The 12,836-nt window shown below is 35.9% G+C and overlaps 1 protein-coding gene across 3 annotated transcripts in view; it reads right to left on the bottom strand.

Annotated features, from left to right (window-relative positions):
* The window catches only part of COL14A1 (collagen type XIV alpha 1 chain), a 251,199-nt gene that overhangs the window by 177,059 nt on the left and 61,304 nt on the right, over positions 1–12,836 (bottom strand). For all 3 annotated transcript variants that reach the window (XM_033202599.1, XM_033202600.1, XM_033202601.1), the window contains exons 6-8: positions 6,594–6,749; positions 5,619–5,738; positions 4,061–4,225 (exon numbers count right to left, since the gene is read on the bottom strand). In XM_033202599.1, the coding sequence (XP_033058490.1) occupies positions 4,061–4,225; positions 5,619–5,738; positions 6,594–6,749 (441 nt within the window). The remainder of the gene's footprint in view (positions 1–4,060; positions 4,226–5,618; positions 5,739–6,593; positions 6,750–12,836) is intronic.

Raw genomic sequence — 12,836 nt, 5'->3', positions numbered from 1 at the left:
GACTGTGGTGGGCCTGATCTGACCCAGTCAGTCAATCTTCACTGCAGTCAAAGCATCATCTGCTACTTGTATATATATATATTTAAAATGCACACACATGAAATAAACTGATGAAATGAAAAAATATCTTATATCTATTATATAACACAAAACAATAGCTCTGATTCTAACAAGTTATTCATATAGAAAGAAAATAAGCAAAAAGAAGGGAAGAGCGAGCATATGTACCACTGACAAGATAAAAGCTATTATGTGCTTGTGTCCCAGTAAACAACACTTGGGACTCCCCCAACCCCATCTGAGAGGCTGCTTCAGTCACCCTGCCTCGTTCTGGTGGACTTGCAGTCTTGGATTTGGTTATAGGCATCTGCCACTTTAAGGAGGAACATTTCATATCAGATTGCTTTTTACGGAAAGTCAGTTGCAGAATCATTTTTAAATGATTAGATATTAATTTTACTCAATACATCGTAACAGGAACATGACTTAATAAAACTAACTTCTGTTTTGCATGAATATTGCAGAAGCATTAGTAATTAAACCAGCATCCTAAACTATCAGAGCTTCAGGTTTAAGTTTCTATAAAATAAGTTTACTGAAATTGAGAAATAACTGCTAGAACAAATATACATATATATATATATTTGAAATTATTATTATACAGCATTAAGCCAAGGAGAAAGCTAGGGAAAATTATTTTTTAACATACTCAAATACAATTTGCTGTCTAGTAACCACTGCAATTTTACTAATGTAAATAGAAAATTTCTGGTCCTTCCACAGTATCCACTGAATTCCATGGTCAAACACAAAGTTGGGTGTCTGGAATACAGCAGGGACTAGAATAGGACAGAAAGCAGTGAACACAAACCCTTAAAAAAGAGTTTGATCACCGTGCCCCCAAGCACCATAGTAAGTGTTTTCCATACAATAACACCTTTAATCCTCACAACCAATCCTATGAGTTTAGAACTATTGTTCCCCTATTTCATACTGCCTCTCAGAAGACGGCACATTAAAATGACTAAATATTTACCACCAGTGTTAGAGATAGGAAAGGAGAGGCATAAGGTTAAGTTTTCTGGGTGGGAACATAGGTTTCCCTTCCCCAAGCTTCATCAAACAAGGAGGATTTCTTTATAATCCCCATCGTTTCAATCATCAGAGGGCATTAAAAGGAGGTTCTATAGAAGCAAGGAAGAGAAATTACCTGGGGCAACATGAATTACTTCTTAGATGGCTGACTGTGCCAATTAATTTATCTTTCAACCCCAACATATTGAGCAACAAAGCGTTAGTTGTCTCTGAACTATTTGCTTTAGGAGGTTGCAGGATAATAAATGCTGCTGATTTCCAGGTAATTTTCAGAGAAGTCTAAATCACATCTGGATGAATTTACTTAAAGCTTTGCTTAAAAACTCACCTATGTATCATTAACAAGAACAGAACATGGAGAATAAACACATAAATTAATCCTCCATTAGTTTAAGTCTTTGACAGAGATTTCCTTTATTGGACAAAAGGACAGGAAAACAAATCTCTCGGATGGTTCTTGCCTGAAGGACTTCTACAATTGCTTCTAAAATGTACATCTGAATTAATATAACATTGAATGCATGCTGGAGCAGTGCCAATAATCCTTTTTTTGTGATATTCAGTTGAAACCGACAAGTTTGGACTTATATAGGAATATTCTGGGAAAAATACATCCAATTTTGCCTCTCCCTCACCTTCCCAAATAAAATAGTTTGACTGTTGCAATTGCACAGAAAAGAGAGGAAATGGTCATCATGACTTTGGAGGAATTTGTTTTGTAAGGATTTTGCCTTGTTCATCTTTGTACCCCAACAACCTCCACAATGCCTGGTGCATAGTATGTAAGCTAAAACTTCTTGAATTAAGCATTCTAGAAGCCACATTGTGAGTAGCAAATCTAGGATAGGGTCTTAAGATTTTTTTTTCATTGATAACTCTAAAAGATGTACTGTTAAATTTCAGGGTAAGAAATGTTCCTACAGAGCAAATTTAACTCAACTCCTAGGACCAACTTCACATTTTTCTTTACAAGTGAAGCACCATATGGTTAAATTCATTTATTGCCCATTTAAATTCCAGGGGTGTGCTGGTACATGTGGTAAATATTTAACAGTCAGATTTCTGCCCTAATTTATAGTGTTTGCCAATTTCTGTAGAATAAATACCCCCACTGTAGCTTATTCCAGATGACCAATATGAGGTCACAGAATGCAGACTTGGGAGAGATGTGCACAACTGGCTCTTGCAAACTCGCATGAGCTGGCTCCTGCACACCACTGAGCTATAACACCTAGCTCCTCCCGCACCACACACACATGCACACAAAATAACAAGGTTCTAATTTACCAAAACAAAGTTCGAACATAATACATTTTTAATTTTTTCCTGGGATTTCTTTGTTCTTTCTTCTGTAAATGAAAAATGTAGCAGTAATGGTTGTACACATCACTTACTTGAATAATAATAATACACCTCTCTTACATGTATGCTTCATGAATATTTTTATTTTTAATACTATCGGTTATAATGCTATCTTAGAAATTCTTTAGAGCACTAACTTATTAAACAGCCATTTATTGGATACTTTTTAAGTGTCAAGCACTGGGATAGGCGATCAGGATGAAAAGGTGAAGAAGATACAACCTGAACCTCAGGGAATTCACTGCTTGGAGATGCTGTAGGAATAAGGAAAAGAAACAGGAGGGAACACCACAGTTTCCACAGCTTCTGCAGCTGTTCTTAGACTGTACTTGGCTACATACTAGTAGAGAACAAGTTCTGAATAAATGATCAGAAACATCCTCTGATGAAAAATTATATATATATATATATACATATGAGAAAACTTTTTAGGATCTTTCTCTAAGGGAGAGAAACTTAACCAATATACACAGAGGAGATATTCCTGTGGGCTTACCAGTAGTTCTCAACCCTGGAGAATGATTTTAAGATACAGATCTGGGTATGGTTTCAAAACACGTATTCCCAGGCCACTTCTCCCTGGATAGTTCAATTTCACAGCAGTAGAAGTACTCTGAAATATGTAGTTTTTATGCCAGCACCCACTATAACTGGGTATGCAACTCCAGGGTAGAGATTACTCTCTTTTGATAGAAGAAACATCTCATGGGAAGTTCACAAAAAGAAACATGCACCATCTTTTTGATAAATGCAGAAAGATAAATGCATTTTATTTGGACTAAAGACTCATCACAAATAAAATAAATATGTAAAACATAATAAAAGGGAACATTCATGATAACCAATTTCAAATGTCTTCAGAGCCCTATTAAGGACTTTGCTCTTATATTTTGGTTTGTATTTCAGTGTTGCTTGGGAATCAGGCATTTTTTCTGCTGAGAAAGTTTGTTGTTCTCTACTAAATAGAAGGCCTTCCCGTTGCCAAAGAAAATGTTAACATTTTAATCAACAGCAAAGTTGCATCATCTAAATATTTTGTAGTTATTCCAAATGTATGCTATATATATAAACACACACACACGTGTGTATATATGTATATATATAAGCATATATATATATATGCTGTTTCACACAAGAAGGATACCTTATAAAGGTTAGTTTCCGATAAGAACTACTACAAATCTTGAACTTTGTGTCTTCTTTACGTAGTTGCAGGATTCTAATTCCTTGAAAATGATAAATTAGATTCTTCCTATACTGCCAGAAAAGAGATAGCTATGACCCTTAAGAGAAAGTCTTGACTTATTAAACAGTAACAAACATATACCTGGCCTTGCATGCCACTTTATGCTTTTTGCAGCAATTTATACATGACACCTCACTTAGAAATCCTCACACCATGGGATACATGAGAGCTAGCATCACTCCCATTTGAACTGTAAGAAAGCTGGGCTCAGATCACAGGGCTGCCTACGGCAAGGGCCAAGACTAGACAGTGCTCAGGTCTCCTGGCTTTCAGTGAAGTGCATTTCACATTACATATTGTTTTAAGTGGTTGTGGGTCTATGCCCTTAGTTGTAACAAGACTAAAAACAGCACATACCTATGGCAAACAGTTCTACACCAGACTCACGAAGGTTTCTAGATGGTGGAATAATGTCATCCTGGGATTTTCCATCTGTGATTAAAATGCCGATTTTGGATACTCCAGTCCTTGATCCTGCTTCTGGTTTGAAGCTATTTTCAAAAATGTAGTTCAAAGCAAGACCTTGTAGAAAACAAGGAAAAGTAAACACCAGCCATCTCTAATAAAAAGTCTCCTAATTCTCCAAAATACGACCACAAGATGGGTAACCTATTGAGCCACAGGAGTTTTTATTACATGTGAATCTTCATTTTTATAATAACTTTGTCTTTCACAGATTCAACAAGGAACTAAAATCCACTGGAATAAAGGTAATGAAAATAATTAAACACTGCATTCTTTCAGAAACTAGCATTTGTAAAGAACACTGAATTCATGGCGAATGGATGATAATACATATTGTGTACAAGCAGATCTGAACCTTTATAATTTAGGAGGAAGCAAGAATACTCACACAGTAGTGCGTCATCATTAGGTTTTCAATGTGTTTGTGATATTCTAAGGAACCGAAAAATCCCTCTCTTTGTTTTTTAGGAGTAGAAAGGACAGATCTAAAATCATTAATATACTCCTGCCTTTTGAGTATGACACTTTCCATCCAGAAAAAAATAAGAAATGGTGCAATATTGTTATAGGATTTGTGTTTAATAAATTGTTTGCTGCATAAAAATCAATAACAACATCTACATTGTTTCATCTGAGCATCTCTAATATGTACCTGTGGTAGGCAATACATGTTGAATATCCACTACTAAATCCTTGAGACCAGAATAGTTTTGGATTTCAGGTATTTTCGGATTTTGGAATATTTGCATTATATTTTCTGGTTGAGCATCCCAAATCTAAAAATTAAAAACCCGAAATGCTTCAATGAGCATTTTTTTAGCATCATGTTGACAGTCAAACATTGTGGATTTTCAGAGTTGGGATGCTCAGCTTGCAGCATGTCTCAAGGTTAAAATTTTTACAAACCCTTTGTGATTGTGCCATGGAGGATTATAATGTAAATATTCTTATATTCATCATTCATCAAAAATACTGGGGAGCCAAAGATCCGTATTACTATTAACAGAGAGGATCTTGACTTTTCAGAAAATTGTATCATAATATCTTCATGATAACTATTGATTGCAGAATAAGGGCAAAGAAAATATCTTCTTTGAAAATAAGAAGAGATTTGTTTCTATTTAAATAACAGGGTGGAGGATGGCAGGAGGAGAAAAGCAGTGAAGAGAGTAGCTGACAAAAGTTAGACAGCTACTCCACTCTGTTGGTCTCAGGGCTTGCTTCATTTTCTCCTAACCCAACCAAGCCCTTCCTGGGACATTAGAGTCATAGAGTAAAAGGAATGAGATATCTGGCTTTAACTCAATGCTGAATTTGGGAAAACCATCATCAGAGGATCCTAAGTGCTAGTTTAATTAAAACATTATGATAACACAAAGTGGCAAAATGAGGTAATACAATTATTCTTCAAAAAGATATGTTGTTATAACATGGATTGAACAAAATATACCTGTTAGTGTATTTCCTCCTTTATATGGGAGGTTTCGGACAGCTTCAATCACCTCATCTTTTGTGCTAAATGCATTCAAGTGCCATTCTATTCTGGGGTCGCCACTATACTGTGCAAGACCTGGAAAAAAAGATTAGGAAACTCACCAGGAATAATGGGTTACTCAAAAATGTAGTGAGCTACTCAAGAAACTAGAATGACGAAAGGCCTCATCTTTGCAATATATATATATATATATATATTTGGCCTGGCTATAAATTTTCAGAAAGACTTGTTGAGTAAGATGAATTAAAGGAATCAAGTTAGACATATATGGGATTTGAGGGAGTGTACATATTTTCTAGCCATTTATAAATGAGTACCCAATTAGGTACTTGGCATTAAAAAAAAATCTGATCATGTTTGTAGACAAAAGGCCTAGATTTATTTGTTGTTGATTTATTCTCAAAGGAGTGATTTTTCTTAATGGCTATTTAAAAGTTAAACTAGGAGACTTTGTTTAACAAAGATTTATTATTTTTATTTTTTGTAATATTGCTCAAAGATTTACAACTTTTTTGCTTCTTATCTGGGCTAGAATTAATTTGGCAAAGATGATCTTGTACTATAAAATGACTGCCAATTTTCTAGTTCAGCATTTTCCTAGATTTAGTTATTTCTTTTAAATAAAAAGAAAACTGCTATGCAATAAATTCTTAAACCAGCTGTAACTTTTAAAGTTTTATTTTTATTATTAACAGAGAAGACCTTGACTTTTCAGAAAATTAAAATATGTTCAATAATCAATCGAATGACAGTGTCATTGCAAAAATTAGAAGGAATAAATATTTATTGATTGAAACATGTGCTTTGGAGATGATGAGTATTCTGCAATCCTGAAAGTCACTTTGTAAGGAATTTTTGAAATTTCTTAAAACACTTCCCAGCGGTTTTGCACTGACAGCTGACTGCTACTGCTAATAATAGAAATTATACCAATTCGTGTCTTCTCTGAGCCCACATCGAATGCTGTAACCAGGTTTTCCAAGAAAAGCCGAACCAGTCTGAAGTTGAATCTTCCAATACTCCATGAACCATCGACCAGGATTACGATGTCAGCAATCGCTGGAGTTTGACAGACAAATTTCACTTCTGCAAAGCACAAACCAGAAAAGCACATGTGTTACTGTCACAGCAACTTCAAAAAGAGCCCATCTTAACATCTTTTAGACAACTTAGTGCTAAGAATACAAAAACATTCCCATAGGAGCAGCCATCTTTTTACAACTCTTCCCTTAAATGTATTTTACTAGAAAAAAAATTGTGGTAACGGTTGGCAGTAGAGCCAGTGCTCTGGAAATAGTTAGGAAAATACTGGGCAGGTTCACACCATCCTGGCAACTCAGCCTTCTGTGTATTTTAGAAAGTAGTGTCTGTGCAAAAGCATCCAGCTCTGGGCTTTCGCCTGTTGATTCTTTCCAGGAAAGGTCTTAGCAACACCAGTGTGTGCCAGTCAGCCAAGATGGGAACACAGCCAGGAGGCAAAAAGACGGCTCTCCTATCCTGATAAATTTATGCTAGAGGAAGTGATAGGAAAAGAGAAATACGGGCTTTCTGAATTCAAGGAAACGTTACAGCTGCATATTTAATCCAAGAAAGGTACAGAGACTTTTTCTAAAGAAGGAAGGGCTTTTGGAACATGATAATTGGAAAAAGGCCAAAGAGTTTCCTCAAAGTCAAACGTTTTTTGCATATTATGTATATGTGACAGTAAATTTTGTTCCTAAAGATCATGTAAATAATTGATTTTTTTAAATGGCTCAATTAGGATTCAGGACAAAGATTCAGAAGAGGATGCCCAGTGGCCATGGTACCTATGTTTTACCAACAGAGAAGGCCCCACTCACAGCAATGCTGTGGAAATGCAGAGGGCATATGGCTAAGCCTCTACAAAAATGGAGGAGGCTGCCTGATCTAGGATAGATCTGTGCTTCTTTAGGGGAAATTCACCATTTCTATTCACACAGAGCCAAGACACAGGAATATTCTCCAAGTGTTTCACAAATCCTTAACAATATTGAGATGGTTTGGTTGTGTCCCCACCCAAATCTCATCTTGAATTGCAGCTCCCATAATTCCCACATGTCATTGGAGGGACCCAGTGGGAGGTAATTAAATAATGGGGGCAGGTCTTTCCCATGCTATTCTCAGAATAGTGAATGAGTCTCACAAGATCTGATGGTTTTATAAAAGGGAGATTCCCTCTGCACACGCGCTCTTGCCTGCCGCCATGTAAGATGTGCCTTTCATTCTCCTTTGTCTTTTGCCGTGATTGTGGGGCCTCCCCAGCCATGTGGAACTGTGAGTCCACTAAACCTCTTTCCTTTTTAAATTACCCAGTCTTGAGTATGTCTTTATTAGCAGCGTGAGAATACACTAATACTTTTAGTACCTACTGCAACATTGCTTGGTACTCTAGTCTGTGCTTCCAAAGAACTGCTTAACTTTGCTGAATTTTCATATTAGGACTAGAGATCATTAAGTGTGTTTGGCGGGCAGAGAGGTTTTGGGAGTGGGTTTCTTGTATCCTTTTTAACTTCTTGCTGGCTTAGAAAAGTCTTTGTTTTTTTTTTTAAAACATATATAATGAAAACCAAAATACAGAAGTGTTCATAAACAAGTTGAATATGCCTTTACCTAAAAAAATATATATATAGTTGAACTACTATGGTTGGCATAGGCAGTTTAATATACGTGTCTCTGCACCTACCAGGCCACATTTTGCTTAAAGGATCTTGATTTTTTCCAGATATAAATATTTATGGGATACCTAGATGCTTTTACCAGATGGGGAAAGAATGAATTTGCCAGTGAAATACTCCAATATTCATTATGGAAGCTAAACAGTACAACTCAACCCAAAGTTTATATATTCACTTTCTGGCACCAGATTCCCTTTCTTAATCACCAAATGCAGAGCCATCAGCTGGTAACTTTGTATTTGGGAGTTAGCCCTACTGTACCACACTAAGAAAAAGGCTAAAATGGAATACTATAAAAAGTCACGGGATAAAAATTAATTTGTTTTTTGGACATAACCAGGGAAAACTGAAGTCTGGTTAAGCTTCAAGAACCCATTTTTCTCTGTTTTTATGGGGGAAACTTACTCTCAAATGGAGAGTAGTTTTCTTTATTTTCCAAAACTACTGGGGATATTATTTCATTTATAAATTAATTGGGAACCACATGGATAGGAGCTTAGAAAGGGAATCCTTTCTGCTTATTTAAAAGATAGGTAATGAAATTGGTATTTTCTGGTTTAAAAAATAATTTCCAATAGACATGTTCTGTTTATTTAGCTCATTCAAGTCAGAAATGACTTGGAAACATAAATTCTGTATAGCTCCTAAGCAAGATATAGAACTAATTGACTATAAGTCAAAAGATTGATAACTTTAATAAGACTAAAAATTTTTAAGTTGGTCATCAAAAGACATCTTAAAGAAAATAAAAGCATAAGTGTGGGCTATGGTCAAGGTCTTAGATTTTGGGGGTAAGATGAGCTTGGGTGCTTATGACATCATTAAAAATTACTAAGTAAGTAACTAATTAAAAGAAGAGGGAAATAATCCTATCTAGCATGCAGAAAGCATTATCTAGAAAAATAATTTGAATGTTTATGTCACATAATTTAAACACCGAAAACCTTAAAAGCAAACTACAACTCGGCATATTTCACTTGAAATTAAGATTCATAGGAAGATACTTTTTTCAACAATTTCAAAAGTCAACACCTATCATTGGTTTTGTACTACGAAGTATGATTTTTGTTGAAGATTAGTACGGTACGTACTCACTTGAGAACTGTAAAAACAATATTTTTTCTTGTGTCCTAAATCCTGGTTATCAGCTCTAAGACATATAAACACAATGAACCCTAATGGCTATTTCCATCAAAATGTACACATGTGCAATATTTGTCCCATCAACAGGTTTTCCTGTGCCAGGGGCAAACAGCTGTTTGTATACTTGGTACAAAGAGGTAATTTAAAAGCTGCTGTGTTCAAGTTCCATAATCATATATCTTAACCATAATTCCAGTGTTACGGTGAATCTTTTTAAAGAAATGCATTCAAATCATTGTCTTACTATAAGCAGGAGCCCAGATTAAAAACTGAAGACAACATTACTCTCCACTGGCAAACACATTACCCATTTCACCATTCTTAGAGAGACACCAATCAGGAAGAAAATATTAAGTACCATAAAATGTGTTAAAAATCAAGTGGTAGAAAAGAAAACCAGACACACCTGGGAGCCCAGGTAAATATGTAAAACCCAGCAGCTAAATGTAGTTTAAATCTATATTACAAAGAAATGAGTGCATAAGCCTTTATTGCTAAGACAATATTCCAAATTAATTTGTAAAATAAAATCAATCCTTTTTGTCTGCAAGCCTGTATTTAAAATTAAAGCAAAGGGACAGAGGAAATGACCTCTTGAACCATATTTTAATTCAGCTCTTAACTTTACATGGGTCTTATCTAAAATGCAACTCTGAAAATACAGGTGGTGTTTTAAAAAACTTTAAGCTGAACTTAAAGAAAAGCACCCAATATACAGCCTAGATTACAAAGATAATAACAGTTTGATGTCACAGATAGAATCAAAAGGAACAATTGCACAAGTCCAGGAGAAATGATCCCCTTTCTCTTCTATATTTTCTGGAGTTTTGTGCTGAGAAGAGTTGGAAGCACTAGTGATTTCTTAACATTCCATATTTGGAAATGATGTACATTATTATATTAAATGTTAAGTCTGGGTGTGGAGGCTCATGCCTGTAATCCCAATACTTTGGGAGGCCAAGATGGGTGGATCACCTGAGGTCAGGAATTCAAGACCAGCCTGGTTAACACGGTGAAACCCCATTTCTACAAAACTACGAAAATTAGTCGGGCATGATGGTGGGTGCCTATAATCCCAGCTACTCGGGAGGCTGAGGCAGGAGAATCGCTTGAATCTGGGAGGTGGATGTTGAAGTGAGCTGAGATTGCGTCATTGCACTACAGCCTGGGTGCAGAACGAGACTCCATCTCAAAAAAAAAAAAAAAAAAAAGTTAAGTCTTCCACACTTATCTATTGATTTAGTCCTCACAACAACTCTATGGAAGAGGTACCATTATTATCATTCCCATTTGCAGTCAAAAAGTACGGCATACAAGGACTGTGTGATTTGCCCAGGGTGTCACACAGCTAAGAAGTGGCAAATCTGGGATTTGAAACCCAAGTAATGTGTCTCCACAACCTATGTAATGTGTCTCCACAACCTATGTTTTTAACCACAGGGCTATATACTGACTTCAGGAAGGCACTCTATGTTACGTAAATTTAGAAAGCAAGGGGGAAAAGCTTGTAACATAAAGCAGTGTCTCTGCTGGGCTTGCCCCTGCTATGTGCACAGCTAATCTGTGCTGTTTGCTAACATTTCCAATTATTTTTCTAGAACGTTTTTCCCTCCCAAATAAATGCACTTTCATATTGAAGTTGCCCATGTGAAAAGCATCCTTCTTCCAATAATTTTACACCAATTTTATTGTGTTACTGACATCATGAGAAACTCCAAACCCATGTTTATTCATTTGATGTTATGCAACTAATTTCCTGGATGAAATTTACTTATTTATTGAAAATCTATTTAGTGTTTATTATGTACCAAGCACTATTCTGAGCAACTGGAAACACAGCAAAGCCCCCAACTTCTTGCAGTTTAAATTATTTTATTTATTTATTTATTTTTGACTCTTAACACCACTCCATGATTCAATTCTTAGTGAAAGGAAATAGACTATAATAAAGCAACATAGGTTCAGATGCAAAAAAGCACTTTATAAAAGTAAACAAAATCATACAAAAAGTAACTCTATGTAGGGGCAAGGGGTAACGTTACTGTAATGCAATAGTATGAAATTACCAGATTAAAAATCTTCCTTTTAAACCATGTTATTGTTTTTGTTCTAATGGCATTCAAATTAAACACCCAATTATGGTTTATATAATGAAATGTTTACAATGCATTTTTAGATAAAGGTATTTATCAACATAGTCAGTGAAGATAGAAAAGAGGGAGCTGATAGAAGATAACTTTTTCTGCCAGGTAAACTCCTATTCATCCTTCAAAACCCAGATCACACTTTACCAACTTCATGAATCTTTTTCCACTCTCCTCAGATGGGACTCATTACCTGCCCCTCTTTATTGACTTTGGATTTGTACAATTTGTTGTGCCCATCACACTGGAATATGATGATTGGCTTCCATTTCTATCTCCCTGACTGTACTGTGAACTCCTTGACTGGGGAGGGCTTTTGTAACTTGCCTTTTTAGCCACTTTATCTGGCTCATCTCTTGACATATAGTACATCAGTGCAGCTAAAGTAAATTGAATTGTGTTGTTAAAAAATAATTCCTATGTTCACATAGTTCACACTTCCAGTAGGACACTAGAGAAATGAGCCATGATGGCTCAATTAAATGTGTTCTCTCCTCCTGCCCTGCCACACTACCGCATTGGGAAAGTGGATTACAGTTATTTAGGAATCAGGGAGATTGTATCAAAGTGGCCTGCCTTCCTTGATGTTTTCCTAATGCTGAAGGCTAAGTTGAATGAAAGGAGAGTGTGTACTATTTTTATTCACCCTGTCTTAACCTCAGTGAGAAAACCTCACAATGATTTCACTACAACTGGTCTAGGATTCATTTAGGAGCTTTGAATTACTTTGTTCTATGCCACTAGCAAAATATCAGGCTCAGCCATTCATTACACAAGACATTTGAAGGAATAGTGTGGCCACAGAACGATTTTTCACTTAAGTCTCCTGTGAGGTTACATTCAAGTTTCCAAACCAACAGCAAAAGAAAATCCCTAAGAATTTGGTACAGTAGAACTCTTGGAAGATCACTGTTAACATGTAGACATTGGCTCCAGCCACACTACTGAAGGTATTTTTATAAAAGGAGTTAACATTTTATATCGCCAAAAACTCAACGAGAAATCTTCATTCTGAAAGGGTTTTTCAATACATTGACAAATTCTGACTTTTACAACATTCCCATGAGAAGCCATGTTGTCTCCATTTTTCAGAAAATTAAACTGAGGGCAGGGTGTGGTGGCTCACACCTGTAATCCCAGCACTTTTGGAGGCTGAGGTGGGTGGATCACCTGAGGTCAGGAGTTTGAGA

The sequence above is a fragment of the Trachypithecus francoisi genome, unplaced genomic scaffold (assembly GCF_009764315.1).
Source record: "Trachypithecus francoisi isolate TF-2019V2 unplaced genomic scaffold, Tfra_2.0 Lachesis_group7, whole genome shotgun sequence".
Lineage (NCBI taxonomy): Eukaryota > Metazoa > Chordata > Mammalia > Primates > Cercopithecidae > Trachypithecus > Trachypithecus francoisi.
The sequence above is the reverse complement of the archived record's forward strand: the minus strand, read 5'-3'. Positions and strand labels throughout refer to the sequence as shown.